At 40.4% G+C, this 23,132-nt stretch overlaps 1 protein-coding gene across 1 annotated transcript in view; it reads right to left on the bottom strand.

The window, feature by feature from the left end:
* The window catches only part of LOC124804618 (regulator of nonsense transcripts 1), a 129,089-nt gene extending 106,657 nt beyond the window's left edge, over positions 1 to 22,432 (bottom strand). The window contains exons 1-4 of the mRNA XM_047264820.1: positions 22,130 to 22,432; positions 18,597 to 18,707; positions 6,555 to 6,704; positions 6,107 to 6,279 (exon numbers count right to left, since the gene is read on the bottom strand). Of these exons, the coding sequence (XP_047120776.1) occupies positions 6,107 to 6,279; positions 6,555 to 6,704; positions 18,597 to 18,707; positions 22,130 to 22,315 (620 nt within the window). The 5' untranslated portion in view covers positions 22,316 to 22,432. The remainder of the gene's footprint in view (positions 1 to 6,106; positions 6,280 to 6,554; positions 6,705 to 18,596; positions 18,708 to 22,129) is intronic.
* Positions 22,433 to 23,132: the final 700 nt, after the last annotated feature.

Genomic DNA, 23,132 nt, shown 5'->3' with positions numbered 1-23,132 from the left:
TCTGGTTGAAGAAATGAATGACGGTGGTAGAAGTCAACTGCCACAAATACCATCTAACATTTTGTACTTTTCCCACGAAGTGGCAGAAACGTGCCACAAGGTGGCTACACTTCCAACTACTGCTACTACTTACCAATCTAAATTGTTAAGTGCCAAATTAAGACAATGGTCACATTCAAAGATTGCTCACTCAGAATTAAATATAATGTTTTGTTTTGTTTTAGGCTGCAAAAGCAACAAGGGTCACAAGCGCCCCTGTCAGAACCGTAAAACAAAAGAAAAAAGGAAGGAAATTAAAAGTGACTACATGTTAAACACAAACGATGTAAGGAAACACAGCTAAAAACTGGTACTTGGAGGATTAAAGATGTGCAGAATTTGCTTTAAGAAGCCATTAATGTTCTATTTTACATGTGTGAAGAGTATAAACTATGTCAAAAATTTACTACAAGATTACTTTGAAAGGAAGGGGTTACATCGAAAGAGCTACAATTGCTGCATATGACTTCTCTGATATGAAATTTTCAGATAAATTCAGTACTTCAGAATGACACAACCAAAAAATAATAAATTTGCTTCATTTTATGTCATGAAATCGTGTGACAGGATTGCTGTTCAGTAATTACTTTGAGGAGGAGAAATTATTAATACTCCTGAAAGAAACATATTTAAGTAAATAAATCTATACTAGCTTAAGGAACAATTAGTTTCTTCCTTGCGAGTGGAGCATGCGGGACCATGTTGGGGAAAGGTAAAAAGGAACAGTAGGTCACTAACACTCCCAGGAAGAAAACGACCCACGTAATTTTAATAGGACAATGAGTAACATAATGCAAGCAGCTCTCCATACTAATCTATATCGCACAAGTCTCAACATCTTTGAATAAAGAATACATTAACTTTAGTCGTAACAACTGTAGTCAACCTTTGTTTCCCTCTGCAATTTTTAGCCCACTCCCCCCCCCCCCCAACCCCCTCCCTATCCCTCAATTACCAAATTAACTATTCCTTCATGTCTCAGGATATGTCCTGTCAATCAATCCCTTCTTTTCATCATGTTGGATTTGCTACCTCTTCATTAGTTACTTGATGTACTCATCTAGCCTTCAGCACTACTCTGTAAAATGACATTCAAAAACCTTTTAATTACTGTTTTGGAATTACTTTCATCACAACTACTTTATGTAAAATGACTGCAAACAAATACATGTCTCAAACTAAGTACCTCCACTGTTACTACTCCAAGGGAAACTCAAAGTACTGTTGAAGATGAATGACAAGTTAACACCATTTAACTGAAATCTCAATGAAAATGCACTTCATAGCAGATGCAGTACATAATGGAAACAATGAAACAGTAACCACATATTTTATTCATGGTGATTTGAGAACACTAGAACTGTATTTGGAAGTATCACTGAGGTAAGAAACTGCAACCAGCCAAACTATTTTTGAAGTAATAATTTATTTTTATTGTAAGCAGTTTTGGAGCTGTGTCCATTACTAGACAACAGTGATAATTTCCTTGCGGCAACTTCTATGTGGTCCAGAAAGGTAGCAAGCAAGAAAACTGGTCTGTATAACATAATCTACAAAATCATCATCTCCTCGGGATAAAAATGTAGAAATTTGTACAGGGAATCCTCTTTCATTTGATGATGGACTTAAATTTGACACTAGTTATAGAAAAGTAAATGATTATTTCGAACAGTGTGACTCACTGCGTATTTCTACATCTACATACATACTCTGCAATCCACCATACGGCACGTGGCGGAGGGTACCTCATACCACAACTAGCATCTTCTCTCCCTGTTCCACTCCCAAACAGAACGAGGGAAAAATTACTGTCTATATGCCTCTGTATGAGCCCAAATCTCTCTCATCTTACCTTTGTGGCCTTCCCGCGAAATGTAAGTTGGCGGCAGTAAAATTGTACTGCAGTCAGCCTCAAATGCTGGTTCTCTAAATTTCCTCTGTAGCGATTCACGAAAAGAACACCTCCGTTCCTCCAGAGATTCTCATCCAAGTTCCTGGAGCATTTCCATAACACTCGCGTGATGATCAAACCTACCAGTAACAAATCTAGCAGTCCGCCTCTGAATCGCTTCTACGTCCTCCCTCAATCCAACCTGATAGGGATCCCAAACACTCTAGCAGTACTCAAGAATAGGTCGTATTAGTGTTTTATAAGCGGTCTCCTTTACAGATGAACCACATCTTTCAAAATTCTACCAATGAACCAAAGACTACTATCCGCCTTCCCCACAACTGCCATTACAGGCTAGTCCCACTTCATATCGCATATTTAATCGACGTGACTGTGTCAAGCGCTACACTACTAATGGAGTATTCAAACATTACAGGATTCTTTTTCATATTCATCTGCATTAATTTACATTTATCTATATTTAGAGTTAGCTGCCATTCTTTACACAAATCACAAATCCTGTCCAAGTCATCTTGTATGCTCCTACAGTCACTCAATGACGACACCTTCCCATACACCACAGCATCATCAGCAAACTGCCGCACATTGCTATCCAACCTATCCAAAAGATCATTTATGTAGATAGAAAACAACAGCGGACCTACCACACTTCCCTGGGGCACTCCAGATGATACCCTCACCTCCGATGAACACTCATCATTGAGGACAACATACTGGGTTCTATTACTTAAGAAATCTTCGAGCCACCCATATACTTGGGAACCAATCCCATATGCTTGTACCTTAGTTAGGAGTCTGCAGTGCGGCACCGAGTCAAACGCTTTTCGGAAGTCAAGGAATATGGCATCCGACTGATACCCTTCATCCACGGTTCGCAAGATATCATGTGAAAAAAGGGCGAGTTGCGTTTCACAGGAGCAATGCTTTCTAAAGCCATGCTGATGCATGGACAGCAACTTCTCTGTCTCAAGGAAATTCATTATATTCAAACTGAGAATATGTTCGAGAATCCTGCAACAAACCAATGTTAAGGATATTGGTCTGTAATTTTGAGGATCCGTCCTTCTACCCTTCTTATATACAGGCGTCACCTGCGCTTTTTTCCAGTCGCTCGGGACTTTACATTGGGAACGAGACTCGCGATAAATGCAAGCTAATTAAGGAGCCAATGCAGTAGAGTACTCTCTGTAAAACCGAATTGGAATCCCATCAGGACCTGGTGATTTATTTATTTTCAACCCATTCAGCTGCTTCACAACCCCAGGGATGTCTATCACTATGTCCTCCATCCGGGAATCTGTACGAGACACAAACAGCGGTATGTTCGTACGATCCTCCTGCGTGAAAGATTTCTCAAATGCTAAATTTAAAAATTTCAGCTTTCGTTTTGCTGTCTTACATTGCCAGGCCAGACTGATCAGTGAGTGACTGGACGGAAGCTTTCGACCCACTTCCCGATTTTACATAAGACCAGAATTTCCTTGGGTTTTCAGCAAGATCTTTTGCTAAGGTATGACGGTGGTAGTAGTTGAATGCTTCGCACATTGCTCTTTTTACAGCAGAACGCATCTCTACTAACTTTTGCCTGTCCTCATTCTCCCGATCTTTCTTGTACCGCGAGTGCAACTGCCTTTGCTTCCTGAGCATTCTCCAAATTGCGCTTTTCCGTCCTTAACTCACTTTTTTGGCACATACTTGTCCAATGTGTGATTTACAATGTGTGTAAAATTTGCCCATAATTCTCCCACGTCCATTGTACCGGAAGTAAATGAAGTCTATTCATTTACTAAGTGGGATGCTAACAACTGCATATCTGCTCTTTCTAGTAAGAATACTCTCCTAGCCTTCTTGACCGACTTTTTAACTTTTCGTAACCATAGTCATAATGACAGCATCATGATCACTAATCCCTGTCTCAACACTGACACCGTCGATGAGGTCTGGTCTGTTCGTGGCTACCAGATCTGAAATATTTCCATTACGCGTTGGCTGTCGATTTAGCTGCTCAAGACAGTTTTCAGATAATGTGTTCAAAAGTAATTCACACGATGGCTTGTCTGTACCACCTGTAATGAATCCATAGACATCCCAGTCTATACTAGGTAGGCTGAAGTCGCCTCCGACTAATACAGCATGATCCAGGTACTTCTGCGATACAGAATGTAGACTCCCTTTGGAACCTGGTGGCCAGTAATAGCACCCCACAATTAACTTTATTTCCCCTAGCCCTGTTAAACGTACCCAGGTAACTTCACTATCACAATCTACTTCGATCTCAGTAGACACAATATTTTTGTCAACTGCAATGAAGACACCCCCTCCTACGGTGTCTAATCTGTCTTTCCGATACACATTCCAGCCCTCACTAAATATTTCAGAACTTCCTATCTCAGGGTTCAGCCAGGTCTCAGTCCCGAGAATAAATTGTGCGCCACACGCTTCCTGGAGGGCAGTAAATTCAGGAACTTTATTTCGAACACTATGAAAATTTACTGCTAATATCTTGATAGCTGAAGTGTCTTTACACTGAGCGCGTCCTGATTTCCCTGCCTGCTCGTCGACTGGTGAGTGTTCATCAGGACACCTCGCACTACTGCCTAGCCTAAAAAACCCCAATGTGCATGCCACAAGTACTCTGCTACCCGAGTAGCCGCTTCCTTTGTGTAGTGCACCCCTGACCTATCTAGGGGCGTCCTACAATTCCTCACACAATAGTGGAAGTCTAGAAATCTGCAGCCAAGACCATCACAGAGTTGATGCAGCCTCTGGTTGAGACTCTCCACTCGGCTCCAAACCAAAGGATCCCGATCCACTCTTGGAACGATGCTGCGAATAGAGAGCTCTGCTTGCACCCGCATGCGAGGCCAGCGGTCTTCGCCAAATCCACCAGCCGCCCGTATGAATTGAGGATCGCCTTAGAACCCAAGCGCCAGGCATCATTGGTGCCAACGTGAGCAACTACTTGCTGACGACTGCACCCCAAACGCTCGATAGCCCCAGGCAAGACCACCTCCACATCTTGGAGGAGCCCCCCCCCTCCCCCCCCAGCAGACAGACTGAGTGCACATTGGATTTCTTTCCAGCCCTGTACGCTACTTCCCTAAGGGGCTCCATCAGCTGCCTAACGCTGGAGCTCCCAATAACCAGCAAGCCTTCCCCCCCCCCCCCCTTCCGGGTGCCTGCTCGGGCCTTGCTGAAGGAGCGGCCACCTGCCCACTGACAGGACGAACAGGTGAGGCCAGCTGGACAGACTCCACATTGACACTCCGCCTCGAGTGATGCGAACGCGTTGCAGTCCGCCACTCACCCTGAGGTGAGGGCAGCCTCAACACGCCGGGTACACTAGAAGGTGCCTTGGCGGCACTCAGCGGACACATCAAGCGACACCTGGGGTGTCCAAGCAACGCGGCAGACCCTCCGCCGTCGCTCCACCTCGAGGCAGCAGCCTGAAGGCTGCTGACCGTGGCCAATAGCACGCTCAGCTGCTCGTGAACCGCGGCCAGTTCCTCCTGCGCCCGCACACACCCTGTCCATCCTACTGCTAATATCTAACGACTCCGCAAATTTATACTCTACAGCTATCAATAAGCAATATTCCTCCTCTCAAATACGAGAATATGCAAGGATTTTATGTAATTAAATATGCAAGCGCACAAACACTCGGAAAGAAATTAAGAAACAAACTATAAAATAAATATGAAAGCTAAATATGCGAGTCGCTACTGCACTGCTGCTGCACTGGTAGTTCACCACACATTAACTGCGAGTGTGAAATTATTGAGTCAATTATAAACTAGTTTCGAACTCTCCAAGAACCCTACATGAATAGCATTCCAACAAGCATTCTTCAAGAACTTCAACAAATTTTATACCAAACTTTACACTTATTCTGAGAGCAAACTTTCTATTAATTACACAAAAAGAAAAAAAGAGAGATGATTCTTTTCCATTAAACTACATTGAAAACAGCATTGCAAATTACAATAGCTTATTTGTCACGAACTTTATAGGCTGGACTACACAACTTTTCAACAGGTCAGCACACAATTCAACAGAGAATTAGACACATTCCAATTCTATGCGAAAGAAAGAAAGGGAAAGCAGCTATAATTACATTAGTATTCCAAAATCACAAAAACCATATAATATTCTCACCAATTCATGTCTTTGAGAGAATTCTGGGCAGCACACGGTTGTCGACAGAGCAAAACGACTACAGAATCAGCTTTAGCAGGTATGAAACCCAGTACAAACACATTTCTTACACCACATGAGTAGCATTCGAGAATCGTCTCTCCTAATGGTCCATCCTTATGTAGAGTCACTTCCTAAAACAAAACAAAAATATTCAGTTACATATAATTATGGTACTTACAGTAACCACGGAATACATGTCTCACAGAATTCTCTAATGAAAAAAATGCATTTTAGAGAATTTCCTCATCTATTATCAGTTGTCACTGTATGTTTACCGCTACTCCGCTTATCAGAAATTTAGTCCCACTCTGAGTGTTTTCGAAAGTACATACATCAGAAATGTTGTGCATTTGTCAATGAATGGTGATATTGCTTAGTTATATATAACTGAAATACTTCTGCTTACCTTATGTTTTGCACGCACAAGATGATTTATTATATGAGAACCAGATGTGTTTCCTCGTCCATTGCAAAACCATTTTTTGCATATGTTGCACATGACTACACAACTAGGGTCATGGATACCACAATATTTGCATGCGAATTCTGGAAGGTCCTACAATGGAAATGCATATAAGCATCATACAGAAATTTGTGACAAATGTGCACCAATTACACGATAGTAACAATACAATACTAAGCATTAAAGTAACATCTTGAATGTTAAGATACATACTTCACCACAGATTATCTCAAAAAACAGACACAAGAAGCAAACATCACTCAAATTTGACAAGAACAATATAATTTAAACTATGACATGTAGTAGTAAAAATACTGTTAAAATGCGGTGCTTATTCTATAAGGGGCGTTCAAAAAGAAACGAGCCGGAGGCATAATTACAGAAACCAGTACCTGTATGCGAGAAGTACTGATCCTGGTTGTTGAGACAATTGTCTCACTGTGACACAAGGTGGTGAATGGCTGTCTCTTAAAATTCCCGGGGTTATGATGTTAACCGGTTTCGCACGTACAGCTGGACGTCATCGTCCACATGAGTGCAAGAAAGGTTATGCTGACGTTCTTCTCTGACCAAGATGACCCCCTTCTAATTCACTTCCTGCCGCATGGAGCAGTGAATGCCCAGTGTTACTCGCAAACCTTGACCACCCTTCCCCAAGCGATCAAATCAAAATGACCAGGCAATCTCACCCATGGAGTCATTCTGCTCCATGACAATGCAAAGCCTCATATGGCCAACATAGTCACGGCACTCCTGCAGAAATTCAAATGGGAGGTTCTCGGCCACCCTCCATACAGTCGAACCTCTCTCCCTGTGATTATGTCATTTTTGGTTCCCTTAAAAAGGTTCTGAGGGGCAAACGATTCACCTCTGACGACGATGTCCAGCTGTATGTGCAGAACTGATTAACATCGCAGCCCCAGGAATTTTATGAGGCAGCTATTCACGGCCTTGTGTCATAATGGGACAAGTGTCTCAACAGCCAGGGTCAATACTTCTAACATATAGGTATTGGTTTCTGCAGTTACGCCTCTGGCATGTTTCTTTTTGAACACCCCTTCTACATACGGATGTGAAATGAACTTCAGTCATCAGCTTCTCAGCAAAATGTAAGATCTTCATTTCTCGTGTTCTACAACACACACACACACACACACACACACACACACACACACACACACACACAGAGAGAGAGAGAGAGAGAGAGAGAGAGAGAGAGAGAGAGAGAGAGAGAGTATTTCTTTACATGTATCTTATTTCTAGCTTTTCTTACATTATATTTTGTTATGTCAACTCAATTATATGTTTTTAGGGTTCAATGCCTCAATTTATAAAAGCAGAATCCTTGTAGGATCACTTTGTTGTCAGTCAGTATGCCTGTCTGTCTGTCTAACTGTTAAGAACCCTTTTCCTCAGGAAGGGGTTGACATATCAAGTTCAAATTTATGTTACATCTTATGGTCTATGCTCCCTTGTCAATCTACCATTTTCTAAGCTTCTCAGTCATGCTACGGAAAGATTTGATCATTTATGTCACGCATTTTGAAACTCGAGAACTCACTCAACAGCTTCCACAGTTGGTGGCATTTCGAATACAATAATTATGGGTATTGGGCCATGTCATTGCAACTACTATAGCAGCTAAGTTGTTGACATTTCAACACACTTTGTGTATTCCTCTTCAGTGGAGTTCACTGCTTTATACTGGCAAGTCTTAAAATTACATTAAAAGTATTTTTTTTCCTTTTTTATCTGTCTGTCTGTTAGTCTTAAAACACCCTCTCTTCTCTGGAACAGGTTGGATTATCAACTTCAAATTTATGTCCCCTTGGCGATGTAAAAAATGCAACCTTTGAAGTCAATGGAATCAGGAGGTTTGGTGATTTACACCACAAACATGTCAAACATAATGAGGTACCTTGAGCATTTGATACTGAACTCGCACTTTGTTCACAACATATTAAAAGCTTTGGATCAAGGCAGGCAGACGCAGCATTCCTCCCTTTGCAAGAAGCATTTGACTCTGTACCACACATACGCTTTTCATTAAAAGTGCAATCATATGGGGTATCAAGTGAAATCAGTTAATGGATTGAGGATTTTTTGGTAGTAAGGATGCACAATGTTATCTTAGATGGAGTCATCATCAGATGTAGAAGTGACTTTGTGTGTGCCCTGCAGACAATATTTACAGTAACCTCAGACTTTTTGTAGATGATGCAGCCATCTATAATGAAGTACTATCTGTAAGAAGCTTCACGGATGTTCAGTCTGATCTTGGCAAGATTTCAAAGTGGTGTAAAGATTGGCAACTCGCTTTAAATGCTCAAAACTTAAAGTTGTGCATTTCACAAAATGAAAAAAACATAGTACCCTATACTATACTATCAATGCATCATTGGTGGAGTCGGTTATTAAATTGTAATTATATAACAAAGAAATGTATTTTTGCCATCTTAATATCCAACTTTCATCATCTGTCAAATCATAATAGGTGAGCACTACTGCATACAAAAATAAAATGTTAAGTTGCAGTTTCGTAAGTAAATAAAAATGTTTTATTAAATCTCCCATCTCTACATATATTAACTTAAGTCCCTACTAGTCTGAGGAATTACTGCACAGATTTTGATATGGTCTTTGAACTCCCGGGATCAATATGTTGCCAGTATCGATACCGTTAACAGGCAAAAATCATTGAGATTCTAGGTGCCAGATGCTGTAACTTACCAAATGAGAAAGCGCTGGTAGATAGACACAATTAAAAACACACAAACACACACACACAAATTTGAAACTTTCGCAACCCAAGGTTGCTTCATCAGGAAAGAGGGAAGGAGAGCGAAAGACGAAAGGATGTGGGTTTTAAGGGAGAGGGTAAGGTGTCATTCCAGTCTCGGGATCAGAAAGACTAACCTTAGGGGGAATAAAGGACAGGTATACACTAGCGCGCACACACACACATATCCATCCACACATGTACATACGCAGGCAGACAGAACATCCAGTGCACTATTCCTACTTGCACTTCACCAAATTCTTTGAAAATATTTTTCAATGCTCTTCCAGCAAAAATGTATGTAGAAAGTTCTTATGGTAGCCTTCGTTAGCATTTGTACACGTTTTTAAACCTGGTTCCACATTTTATCTTACATCACAATGAAACAACTGTCCTACCAACCCAGATGTTTATTTTACAATTCCTTTTGCAAAGTCTTCGTGTTCCCGTCACATGGTTCAAAACTAGGAAAAATAAAAATTACAACAATGAATGTCCAGGATGGAACAACAATGACATGAAAAGTAAAAACTGTAATGTACCACAAAGATGAGGTTCAGTTGCAGACATGCAGAATGATAAGACAGCTAAACACAAATGGCCATTTTCTGAAACAGAAACACACACACACACACACACACACACACACACACACACACACAAATCTCCAACCAATGGGATGTGTCTGGGCACTGCGACTGCATTTGACGTTAGCAACAATTTGGGGTAGTTGGTGGGGATAAAGACGAGGCATGGAGTGGGGAGTGGGATGGATAGCAGTGTAGGGGTGGGGGAAAGGTGGTGTGCTCCCAGTGAAAGGGTGGAGGGACATGGTGGGAACAGGGCAGAGCTGCTAGGTGCTGTGTCAGGACCTAAAGTATTCCTACCCACTGTCCTCCCAGCCTCCCACAATAGCATTCCACTGTCCTCCCCAGCCCCTACCATAGAGGCATTATGCTGCACACAGAACCTACACAATATCACTGTCCATCCCTATTCCCAACCACCTGCCAGATGACTCATACCCTGCAATAGACCTCAGTGGAAGACCTGTCCCAAACATCGTCCCACCACCACCACCACCACCACCACCCGCTGCCAAACCTGTCACAGGCAATTCCCATGATCTACAAGTTAAGCCATCACTACAGTTCTGCTTTCTGTGTGGCCATCACAACTAACAAGCTGTCTGTCTGCATGATTGGCCACTGTCAAATTGTGCCCAAGAGACAGCTGATATACCCAGTTGCTGAACATGCTGTCCAATACATTGTGCTTCAATTCAATGTCTGCTTCACAGTCTATGCCAACACCAGCTTTTCCAAATTAAGCAGGTACAAACTCTCCCTACATGTTTTTCATTCCATAAACCCCCCCTCCCCAGCCTAAACACCTGCTAGTTCCTGTACTCCACCAACCTATCCTCTTCACTGCTCCCGCTCTGGCACTACACTTTTCTGCCAATACACGCACTAGTCTATCCTGCCCTCTCTACTTTTCTGCTCTCCCTCTTCCACTCCCCCCCCCCCCCCTCCTCCCAGGACAGCCTTGCGGCTCTGCTTATAGCAGCAATATCACGTCCCCACCAAGTCTCTGCATGCCCTTTGCCTCACCCCTATGCTGCTCACCCTCCCCTCCCAAACTCATGCCCCTTGCTTTCCCCCCATCAGCCACCCCAGATTGTTGCTCACATCACACTAAGATGCAGACCACGGTTGGGTCACAATGCCGGAGACATGCTACCAGTGTACGTGTGTGTGCGTGTCCCACATAGGCCTTTTGGATGAAAGCTTAAATGTTTAGCAGGTTTTCAAGAGAACATCTCACATTTAAGGATATTCCTACATCAATCTAAATGTCACAAGGACAATGTCTAGCATTACCAAGACAAGGACAGTGCAAAAATGAAAGATCCTCAAGTCATATCAACATCTTTTGCATGAAACTACTCTTATGTCCTGTCTGTAACATAGTAATGTTCAGTTTTCCTGTAGAAGTGGACTAAGGAAATGGCTCACATTATAGTGGGGTTGTGTTGAACCATCACATTGACCAACTTGGTACATCCACAGAAGATCATCACTAGGTCTCGTGTCATGACGACTTGTAGAGTTCATAAAAAATTTCTCTTAAACACTGTTGTTGTTGTTGTTGTTGTCGTCTTCAGTCCTGAGACTGGTATGATGCAGCTCTCCATGCTACTCTATCCTGTGCAAGCTTCTTCATCTCCCAGTACCTACTGCAGCCTACATCCTGCCGAATCTGCTTAGTGTATTCATCTCTTGGTCTCCCTCTATGATTTTTACCCTCCACGCTGCCCTCCCACACTAAATTGGTGATCCCTCGATGTCTCAGAACATGTCCTACCAACCGATCCCTTCTTCTAGTCAAGTTGTGCCACAAGCTCCTCTTCTCCCCAATTCTATTCAACACCTCCTCATTAGTTATGTGATCTACCTATTTAATCTTCAGCATTCTTCTGTAGCACCACATTTCGAAAGCTTCTATTCTCCTCTCGTCTAAACTATTTATCGTCCACGTTTCACTTCCATACATGGCCACACTCCATACAGATACTTTCAGAAACGACTTCCTGACATTTAAATCTATACTCAATGTTAACAAATTTTTCTTCTTCAGAAATACTTTCCTTGCCATTGCCAGTCTATATTTTATATCCTCTCTACTTCGACCATCATCAGTTATTTGGCTCCCCAAATAGCAAAACTCCTTTACTACTTTAAGTGTCTCATTTCCTAATCTAATCCCCTCAGCATCACCCGATTTAATTTGACTACATTCCATTATAATTGTTTTGCTTTTGTTGATGTTCATCTTATATCCTCCTTTCAAGACACTATCCATTCCGTTCAACTGCTCTTCCAAGTCTTTTGCTATGTCTGACAGAATTACAATGTCATCGGCGAACCTCAAAGTTTTTATTTCTTCTCCATGGATTTTAATACCTACTACGAACTTTTCTTTTGTTTCCTTTATTGGTTGCTCAATATACAGATTGAATAACATCGGGGATAGGCTGCAACCCTGTCTCACTCCCTTCCCAACCACTGCTTCCCTTTCATGTCCCTCGACTCAAACTGCCATCTGGTTTATGTACAAATTGTAAATAACCTTTCACTCCCTGTATTTTACCCCTGCCACTTTCAGAATTTGAAAGAGAGTATTCCAATCAACATTGTCAAAAGCTTTCTCTAAGTCTACAAATGCTAGAAATGTAGGTTTGCCTTTCATTAATCTATTTTCTAAGATAAGTCGTAGGGTCAGTACTGCCTCACGTGTTCCAACATTTCTGCGGAATCCAAACTGATCTTCCCCGAGGTTGGCTTCTACCGGTTTTTCCATTCGTCTGTAAAGAATTCGCGTAAGTATTTTGCAGCTGTGACTTATTAAACTGATAGTTCGGTAATTTTCACATCTGTCAACACCTGTTTTCCTTGGGATTGGAATTATTATTTCTTCTTGAAGTCTGAGGGTATTTCGCCTGTCTCATACATCTTGCTCACCAGATGGTAGAGTTTTGTCAGGACTGGCTCTCCCAAAGCTGCCAGTAGCTCTAATGGAATGTTGTCTACTCCCGGGGCCTTTTTTCGATTCAGGTCTTTCAGTGCTCTGTCAAATTTTTCACGCAGTATCATATCTCCCATTTCATCTTTATCTTCATCCTCTTCCAATTCCATAATATTGTCCTTAAGTACATCGCCCTTGTATAGTCCCTCTATATACTCCTTCCACCTTTCTGCTTTACCTTCTTTGCTTAGAACTGGGTTTCCATCAAAGATCTGGATATTCAATGGAAAACTTACTGTCAGACACCAGGTGAGCATCAAAGAAACTGTTTCACCAAATAGTTTTACCACTGTCAATGAAAAAACAGCTGAGCCTAAAATTTATGAAAAGGATCCAATGTGAACATAAATGCAATATTAACAGTATAAACGAAGAATTCATGGTAGAAATGCTACTGTCAAATCTGTTATAAATCTTACACACAAACAACAGGCTTCAATGGTGCAAGGAACACAGCCTACACTACAGAGAAATGGAAAGGTATTACTGTAACACTAGTCTCAACCCCACGTCATCTTGCGACCACGATATGACACTCATCATCATCATCATCATCATCATCATCATCATCATCATTTTCTTCTTCTTCTTCTTCTTCTCCCATGAACTATGAAGTACTGATGGACGTTCTGTGACCGTTTTGGCAGCCTCATTTCGTTTTCTGTTTGTCTTAAAGACACAAAAAGGAAACATAACTGGTAATGCCTAGGAGACTGTTTTAGATAACCATATTCATTCAATGATGCAGGACTTGTTCGCAGAAAAGAATTGGACTAGCCAAGGTTTTTATGTCATTTCAACATCAAAGATTCACTTGAGGAGCATTATTTTGAAATAGCATGCCTTTGTTTGTCAGCCTCTATAAACAGAAGATATTAATATAATTAATCTATTGTAATCTCTGTTGGAAAGACTACAGTTCTTTACCTGCCTCCAGGAATTTGATCAGTTTATTTGTGAAAGACAGTATGAATTCCTAATAATCATGATACACAAAGTGCAAACATTTCATTGGAGATGACAAATGATTTTGCATGTCAAAGCAAAGGTGCCCCTAGAAGTAGTACACATGGTTTCATTTTATTTGCCAAATTCGTCTACTTCAGCATGTGTCAAATTACCAACAAACAAACATTTTTACTTTTCCATAATTATTAATTTGTCCTATATTGTACACAGCTTTGAAGCTAGAAAACTGTTGTTCTGACTACCTCATATTCAAGCCAAGAATCTTGGGACAAGACCTACGTAGCGATGACCAAAGCTTCAAAACTCTAACATATTATTGTGAAAGTACAACAATAACGTAAGGACCTGAATGGAACAATATGTAAAGTGAGGAAAAGGCAACCACTCACCTGTAGCAAATTGATGAGTGGAGCATAGACGCACAATGGAAAACCGCATTCACAAGCTTACAAGCTGCTACAACAAACACGTGCACACACACAAATGAGTGCAGCCACACTATAGTCTATTCAAAATAACTTTAGTATTGACAGCTGTGCCAAAAGCGGTAGGGAGAAGGCCGTGCCGGAGGCATGGCTTGGATTCAGCCAATCCCGTGATGGCTGTAGCCGCAGCCCAGTGGACACGAGCACCCTGAGTTGCCAAATCTCAGTCCACAACACTGCTGCTTGTGCCGCGATTTAGTTGCAGTGAGTGAGTCTGTGCGATCACTCCGCGTTATCTTTTTTTTTTTTTGTTGCAGTTTAGGAATTACCATATTGTTTCTGTGACAGTTATTTGTTGTGTCTTATTTAACATGTCAGAAGAAAGTACATCGATAGTTAGAAGTGGATAAGTTCAATGCCCTTCTCGTGAACAGGGAATTGCTTTACGAGGACAGTGTAGAGAAATGGTTTGTTCCTTAAGAGCTTACTTTGAGAGTGAAAAACTTAATGGTGGCCCACTACTCTACGTTAGCAAGGTAGTAGATAAAATGGCAGCAGCTCTAAATATCAACAAAAACTCTGTTGTAAAAATTGGGAAGGGGGGGGGGGGGGGCGGGGGAACACGTTCTATGGATAAGCGTGTTACAAATTTAGATTCATTTGCAGAGGATGCAATTCGTTGCCATGTTTACATTTATTATTGCAGAAAGGAACATCCGACACTCTCAAAGTAATTGGTGACACTTAAAGAATCAGGACTTTTTCAGGGCAGTACACATCGTTATTCAGTTTTGTACAATGTAGGATTTCACTACAGACAATTTTGCGGCTGTAAGCTACTGATGGAAAGGGAGGATATTGCTGCATGGCGATGCCAATTTTTAAGACAAATATGTAGCATAAATGTTAATGAAGTGGTTTGGCTCGAAGAAATGTGGGTTAATTCTGGTCAGTAGTTAAGCAGGGGCAGACAGACAACATGATTAAAGGAACAATGCAGATGCCGTCTGGTAAGGAGGCAGATTGACTCTACTGCACGCAGGCACCTCAGAAGGTTTCATACCAAACTGTCTCCTTCTCTTTCAATCTAAGAAGACAGGAGATTATCATGAAGATATGAACCACATTACATTCACAAAAGTGGTTTGTAGAAGCTCTAATACCCAATCTAGATAAACCGTCAAGAACTGTTTTAGACAATGCTCCGTATCATTCGGTTGTTGTTGACAAAGCACCTACCATCGGAAAGCGAAAGGAGGAAATGACTAATTGGCTTGAGCATCATAATGTAAATGCGTCTGATGACTTTAAGAAGGTCGAGCTTATGTAAAAAAATGAATTTCCATAAACCGCAATTTCCAAAATATGAAATCAACGAACTGGGAAAAAAAATATGGGCATACTATTGTCAGGCTGCCACAGTACCACTGCCACTTCAATCCTATAGAGTTGATATGGGCCCAAATTAAAGGTTACCAAAAATTTACGCTCTCCACAGTAGAACCACACACTAAAGAAGCTATTACTCACGTTACCTCAGAAGACTGGAAGAAAGCTGTCAAACAAACACACAACATTATGGAAAGAGCATGGCAGGATGAAGGTGCTTTGGAGACTTCAGTGGAAGAGATGATTATCTCTTTAAATGACAATAGTGACAGCAAAACTTCGTGTCTGTAATAGCGACAAGAGTGATGTCAGTGGAGTTTTACCATTATCCACACAGAGATGCAGCACAAACGGATTCAGCTACACGTTTGAAGTGCGCAGTTTGCACTTTTAAGTACTGGCATATCAAAATTAATTCACACTAAGTTTTGAAATTTTAATATGGCGGCATTATCAAATATTAATTCCAAAGAAAGTACATTTCTATAATTCAGTCTGTGCATACATATTACAGTATACGAAATGATGTCTGCAATACACTGGCCGTTTTTGTATTGCTTTTGATTCTCAGAACAGATGTTGCCCAATTTAAGATACCAAACAAGCATTATTTTATTTTTTGTTGTGTTGGAAATAAGGGCGCATATCAGAAATATATCAGGTCTGTTGCCTATCGCTACTGTACGCGAGCAGACGATTGCGCCTCATTATTTACAGTCCTGCATCTCGCGTTAGAGATCTTCGACACAGCTAAGGTTTGAAACAGATGAAAATTTGATGTTTTCTTCACATTTCATTCGCATAAATTGTACACCAAACTTCAATAGCAAAAAACTTTCTCTCATGTCGAAAATTTGAAAATGTCGTTGGAAAGTTGTTTCTTAAAAACTGTCGTTTTATAGTCTACACTAAAAAAAACCTATTTCACAACAAATTACAGTCGGCTCCACAATTAAAGATGCAATAGTTACCGTGTGTGAGCGAGTTGAATGAAACATGAGATTATGCGCGAGTTCCGTGCGGGACTTGGAAACTCTGTTCCACACTGTCAATCCTAAAGTAATTCTGAATGCACTATAGCTTACATTTAGGTATCTGTGTAGTCGTGTGTGCAAAAATGTGCATTTCCTATCACAAGAGGAGCCAGAGAGCTCGAAAGTTAGTGAGTACTGTTTGATTCCTGAAATTTTACCGGTGTAAAGGGTAGTCCACAAAGTTTCAGTGCAGCTGGATAACGTCGACTTCTCTACACAATATGTCGGATGACAACCATCCAGGCATTTTCATGTGAGTGTTTTCCACAGGAGAGTGCTAGTCAACATTGCTACCTTTATTCTAATAATTAGCGTGAAGAGACACGTGCAAAGACAGCCACAACATGAGTGGAAACGTGACCACCCACAAGGTCAAGACTAGGAGTGGTTTAAGTCCGAAGCATTCCTCCCATACGTTGGCAACATTTCGTTGAAATTGGGCAGAATGTTAAGAAAACATAATGTTGAAGTAATCTTCTGCCCGCCTACAAAGACATACTTCTCAGTTCAGCAATGGATGATCTTTGATTGCTGAAGACTGGAATCTACCAAATACCTTGCTTGTGTGGTAAAGTCTAAATTTTGTCAGATAACTGTATCAGCCCACGAAAGATATGTTGAACATAATCTCCACACTTGCATTTCACAGTATCTCCACAACAAGCCATTCCATCGATCACTCCGCCATGGAAAACTTGGCATCACCGAGATCCTTCTGGGATTCAGTTATTAAGGAATTTGTGGGAATACGTCTGGCATAGTGGCTTTCAACTGGATAAGGCATGGGACCAGGTGATTTCTTTAATTTATTGAGAAAGAAGACGTGACACATATAGTGAACTATAATTTTATTAATTTTGACATCTGAATTTTAACTCCGACAGTGCATTTTCCAACAGAGATTGCACATCTAGTATCACATTATGTATGCGCCTGCACGTCCTAGATAGAGCAATATTCGAAGAGGGCATGTATCTATACAGATATCTCCCATGTGGCGGCTACCTTTGGTGCAGGCACCTTCATGCCAATTACTCATATAAAGGTAGTGATGCGTTTGTCAGCCGATATATCAGGGCAAGAAGTCAACATTATCTGCCTGGAATGCCGAAACTTTACGGAATTAGTGAATGCGGTTTTTTTTATTACACGGTTCTGCACGTCACCTAATAGCGCACTACAGATGAGCAGTTGCCATTCCATTATTTTATGCAAGATATAATAGTAGTTTCACTATCTTAAAAACTTAATTTCTCTCAATGGCGAAAAGTTTCTGAAAGCAGTTAATCAATGTAAGACATAGGTTAAGATAAAAGCAGTTTTCCAAAGGAGATAACCATCATATGATGCCAACATGTCAACCTGCATTATTCCATTACATGACACATGTAAGGCCCAATATGACAAAGTGAGACATTTAAAATGTCAACCAAGGGGTATTCATTATTTTCTTATTACTGTCAACATAAGAATAGAAATACATCCCCATTCCCAATCTACAACAATTCAAGGTTCAATTTAAGAATTAGATTCTTTAAGCTGGTTAACAAGGGATCACCAATTTAGTATTGGAGGGCAGCGTGGAGGGTAAAAATCGTAGTGGGAGACCAAGAGATGAATACACTAAGCAGATTCAGAAGGATGTAGGTTGCAGTAGGTACTGGGAGATGAAAAAGCTTGCACAGGATAGAGTGGCATGGAGAGCTGCATCAAACCAGTCTCAGGACTGAAGACCACAACAACAACAACAACAACAACAACAAGCTGGTTAAGTTAAACAAAATGTAGACTATAAGTGTACCTTATTGTAATATGCTTCATCTTCCTCTTCCTCAAACTGAAGTTCTCCCAGTGCTTTTGCTGTTGCTGTGATATCTGCGTCCAAACCATTTTCCCCAATGTCACCATTCAGCTACAAAGTAAACCATTTATGAGGACATTACAAACATTTTTATGCATGTACAAATATTGGTGATTCACAGATTAGTATGGAATTGGATTAAATATTGAAATGTTAATAGCACAACTGTTTCAGACTAGAAGACAGTGTCAGCCACATTTCAAAAAACTGAACACCTTAGGTAAAAAAGGCCAACAAAAGAAATAATCTTACATTTCTAGTGACCTCTGAGACAGTCAACAATACCTACTTCATCTCACATTTGTTGTATGATAATCTTATCACTGCAAATCATACTCCTTCCTTGCACTTTCAGCAGAAGCACATTCTTGTGGAACCACTTTCAGCCATGAAGCCGTCGAAACCAATAACAGAAGGATTGCAACAGGAAACACACACACACACACACACACACACACACACACACACACACACACACACACACACAAGAGTAACTCAAAAGATTCAAATAGCTATCGGTTTACTAATCTAAATCACTATTTAACAGCACAAAATGCATTTCATATAAAATTACATGAACATACTGTAAAGACAAGATTTTTCTCTATCAGGCAGGGCCCTTAATCACTGTTTTGTTTTGTCTACAGTGTGACACTGTTCCGAAGTGTAACACCAATAGGCATACCGTAATTTACGTTCCATCCTCCCAAACTATTTAGTCATTTTTAATCTTTGATCATGTAACCTACAATTACTTCAAGAAATAATCAGACAGTTTTCTACAGCATGTAGTATTCTTTTACAGAGAGAAATATGTACTATCTGTGGATCTTTCTTGTAAAGTTTACGAACTGTTAGAGAAGGTAGGCTTTCCTTGCTGGTTACACAAATAAAATCTCAGATAATTTATTGTCTTGAAGAAAACAGTTGAAAAACTCGGTTGCAATCTTCAGACAGATCAGAAATTTGTCAGAATGTTTCACTGAGGTAACACTTTTGCTTGGTAGACGAACTGGTAAAATTAGATACTACATTAATTATGAAAATTCTACAGATTTCTATAACAAATGAAAACAAAGACACTGTGACAGAAAACTGTGTCCACCGTAGTAGAGTGGGTGAAAGGAGATCCCAACAGATGCAGTGGCCTTGGCACGACTGCTTTGTGTGTCTACATGAATTAATGTCAGACGTGGTACTCCGCTGCCCACCTACATAACATCCTGCTCCATACCTACTTAACTCCCAATCCCTTGCCACAGGTCATATCTAACTGTGAGAGACCCAGGATCACTACATGGCCCATTCAGCCACCCAGCACATCGTAAGTCCACCCCTGTCACAGGCTTATCCCATAACATCAGAGGCAGGGCCACTGCGAAAGAAGCCGTGTCATATACCACCTCTGCTGCAATTATTACAGAGTATTTCATGTGGGTATCACCACCAACCAAAAGTCCATCAGAATGCATGGCCACCACCGAACTGTGGCCAAAAACAGCTGACCACCAATTAGCGAAACATTTTAATGGCAAGCACCAGCTTCTCTGAACTATGTAGATTAAAGACAGCCATGCCACACATTCTTCATTCCCACTAATTCATCTTCATTGTGTGCTGCACCTCATCATCTCTTCCAGTACCCTTGTGCCACATGCCTAGCCCATGCACCTACTACCCCTTCCCCATTTCCCTCTAAGCCACTAACTGCCCATTCCTCATCCCTCCTGTTTTCTTCCTCTTGTTCTCTCAATCAACCCCACCAGACACAACCCCTATCCAAGCCCATCTGCTGAACTGCAACCCCAGAATAAAACAGAGTAACACAGTGACATCATATACCACAATTATGTCATTTCGAGTGTTTTCCCTCTAATAGTTAACACCACGGTTAAACCAAAGTCATTGTCAACAAACCCTCTCAGAGATAAATTGTGAAATACAATGGACAACTTGAGAGAGATTGTGCAAATGTAGGTTATTGTGGGCTTCAGTAAAATGTTTGCACTGGGAACTGCATGAGGAAAAAACAATGTCAATGTACTGACTCATTCTGAAACCAGCCTACAGGAATTAAAATATAGACTACTATCAATAAAGATGGTATTACATTAAGGCTGATAACACTGGTCAAGTAGTCAATGCATCACCCTGATGACAACTTTCAACAGTGGCCAGAACTTAGGTTTAATAAAAAGACACTCACAAACACAAAAATGCTTTATTGAAGTTATTTGCTACCAATTTAAGTACCGTACATTGTGGTTATGCAAATAATGTTTGGCTTGAGACATTTCAATAAGTAAATAAATTTAGGAACAGGGAATTGAAAAGCCATTATGGTGCTTCACGGTGTAACGAATAACTAGCACCCCCTCCCAAAAATCATCTAATGTTTTAACAATAAAGTCAATTTTATAGTGGCTAATCGATTTAAGTTACTTTGTTTGAAAGGTAAACCGAAGTTTTAACAATTCCCCTCACACTTTGAAATCAAATGTTTTTCCTAAGCGCGCAACAAATTTTCAAAATTATAAGTATTACATTCAATATGACAATTATTTCTGACCTATTCTAGCAGCTGTAGTGCTTAATGCACACCAAGGTCCAACTGATACCGTACATATAATGTATGCGATTTCCAGAACTGTGTTTCAGTTTGTTTTACCAAACTGAGTAAATGTCATCAAACTCCTTTTTTATGAACATCTGCTGTTTCACATCGAGTAGACCATACCTACAATCATGAACATATTTACAGATAGACCAGTCACATGTAATCTAGTTACTGAGATTCTCAAGTCTTGCAATCAACACATTTGCATTTATATGATATATAACCTCAGAACACGACCTTCACCGCAATGTCTGCTACATACTCCAATATCATTTCATATTAAATAAATTTGTTATTATAGGCCAGTGTACTAACCCAGAACTTACAGATATCGTCGAAAACTCAAATATTGGAAGAAATATAGACACCTCCGCAAAATAAAATCTCCCATAATATTATACGGCCTAGCGCAATTAAGACCAAGAAATTACCAGGTATATATTTAATATTCTCTCGTGATAACCGTTGCTTTTACACAGAAACAACACAGATCCAACCAACTAACGTCTTTCAGATATTTCAAAATATACCAGGGACGGAACTGATACGTAATAAACAACATACAATTTCAGAGAATCGTACGCTTTCCACTGAAATTTATAATACACGCAGCTGCACGGAAAATTAATAACGCCATGTGCTGGTCATAAACAACCAATTGTCAACAAAAAAAATTTATGTAAATACAAAGAGATATAAAAACAAAATTAGACCTACTCCTCGTCCTACATGTGCGTAAACATATAACAACAAAGATGTTAAGAAAAAAAGATAAGGAAAACGCAATCCACCAAAAAGAGGTTATGTTACATAGGCGGGAAAGTTGGACATACGTAAAACATAAAAGTCATCTTACTTGATTTTGTGTTGATTGGCTGTGTCCAACGTCCAGCTGGGATGCTTGTGTTTGACTTTGTGAAGGCAACGTAAAATCTGTAAAATCGAATTCAGAACCTTGGGTATCAGCACCGATAAGGTCAGCATCTTCCGTGTCCAAAAATGTTAGCGTTTGCGAACTTGGTCCATACGCGTCAACGCTCATTATGAAAGTATTCTTTTCAAACGTGTATTACACAAACTAAAATACAAAAGTCGCCAAATACACTGGGTACAAGAGCAGCAAACGCAACTGAACTACCACTAAACACGACGCACTGACGCCATGTTCTCGACTTCTCGATACTTTTGTTACGTCAGCACTTAGTCATGAGGATAGCCGTAGTAGTCAGAGTAGCCAACAAAAACGTAAAAGCTTGACAACAGGGACGATAATTTTAACTGCAAATGAGACTAAAAATTATTTTTAAGCCTAGTCTTCTTTTACGACGACATTTTATTGCACCAGGGGCAGATTACCGTGGACGATTTCAAATGATAAGATAAGAGATAGTACGCTGATGTTGGTGTTGCGTGGTGTCCTAGCTGGAAGCAGTACTCTGATAAATGCACACAGTTCAGTGGTACTGTGGCTTGTGCTCTCACAGAATGGTCAAAATAAATAACCAGCAGACGTTTATTACCATAGTTAATACATAGTCTGCACCAGCAAAAAAAACAAAACCGAGAAGACTAGACCAAGTTTAATAATAATATTCTAAGTGTTCTGGAGTGTTTCGTTTCTTATCTGTATATACGAGGTCACACACATTTCGTGTATGGCTAATTTATTCTAGATTATATTGAAGACAAGAAGTCGTGGAATACTATTCAATAATAACACAAAATACTCATATGATACTGTTAGTTATGTTGCCACGGAAACTATACAAACAGGCAAAAAAGTAACAACTCATCAATATTCTTACAGATGACGTACCAGTACGGGCTCAAGTATACCACTTTTATTTTTCTCCGATTAA

Source organism: Schistocerca piceifrons, chromosome 7 (genome assembly GCF_021461385.2).
Source record: "Schistocerca piceifrons isolate TAMUIC-IGC-003096 chromosome 7, iqSchPice1.1, whole genome shotgun sequence".
In the NCBI taxonomy this organism is placed as follows: Eukaryota; Metazoa; Arthropoda; class Insecta; order Orthoptera; family Acrididae; genus Schistocerca; species Schistocerca piceifrons.
Note: the sequence above shows the minus strand (reverse complement) of the source record. Positions and strands in the feature narration are given on the sequence as shown.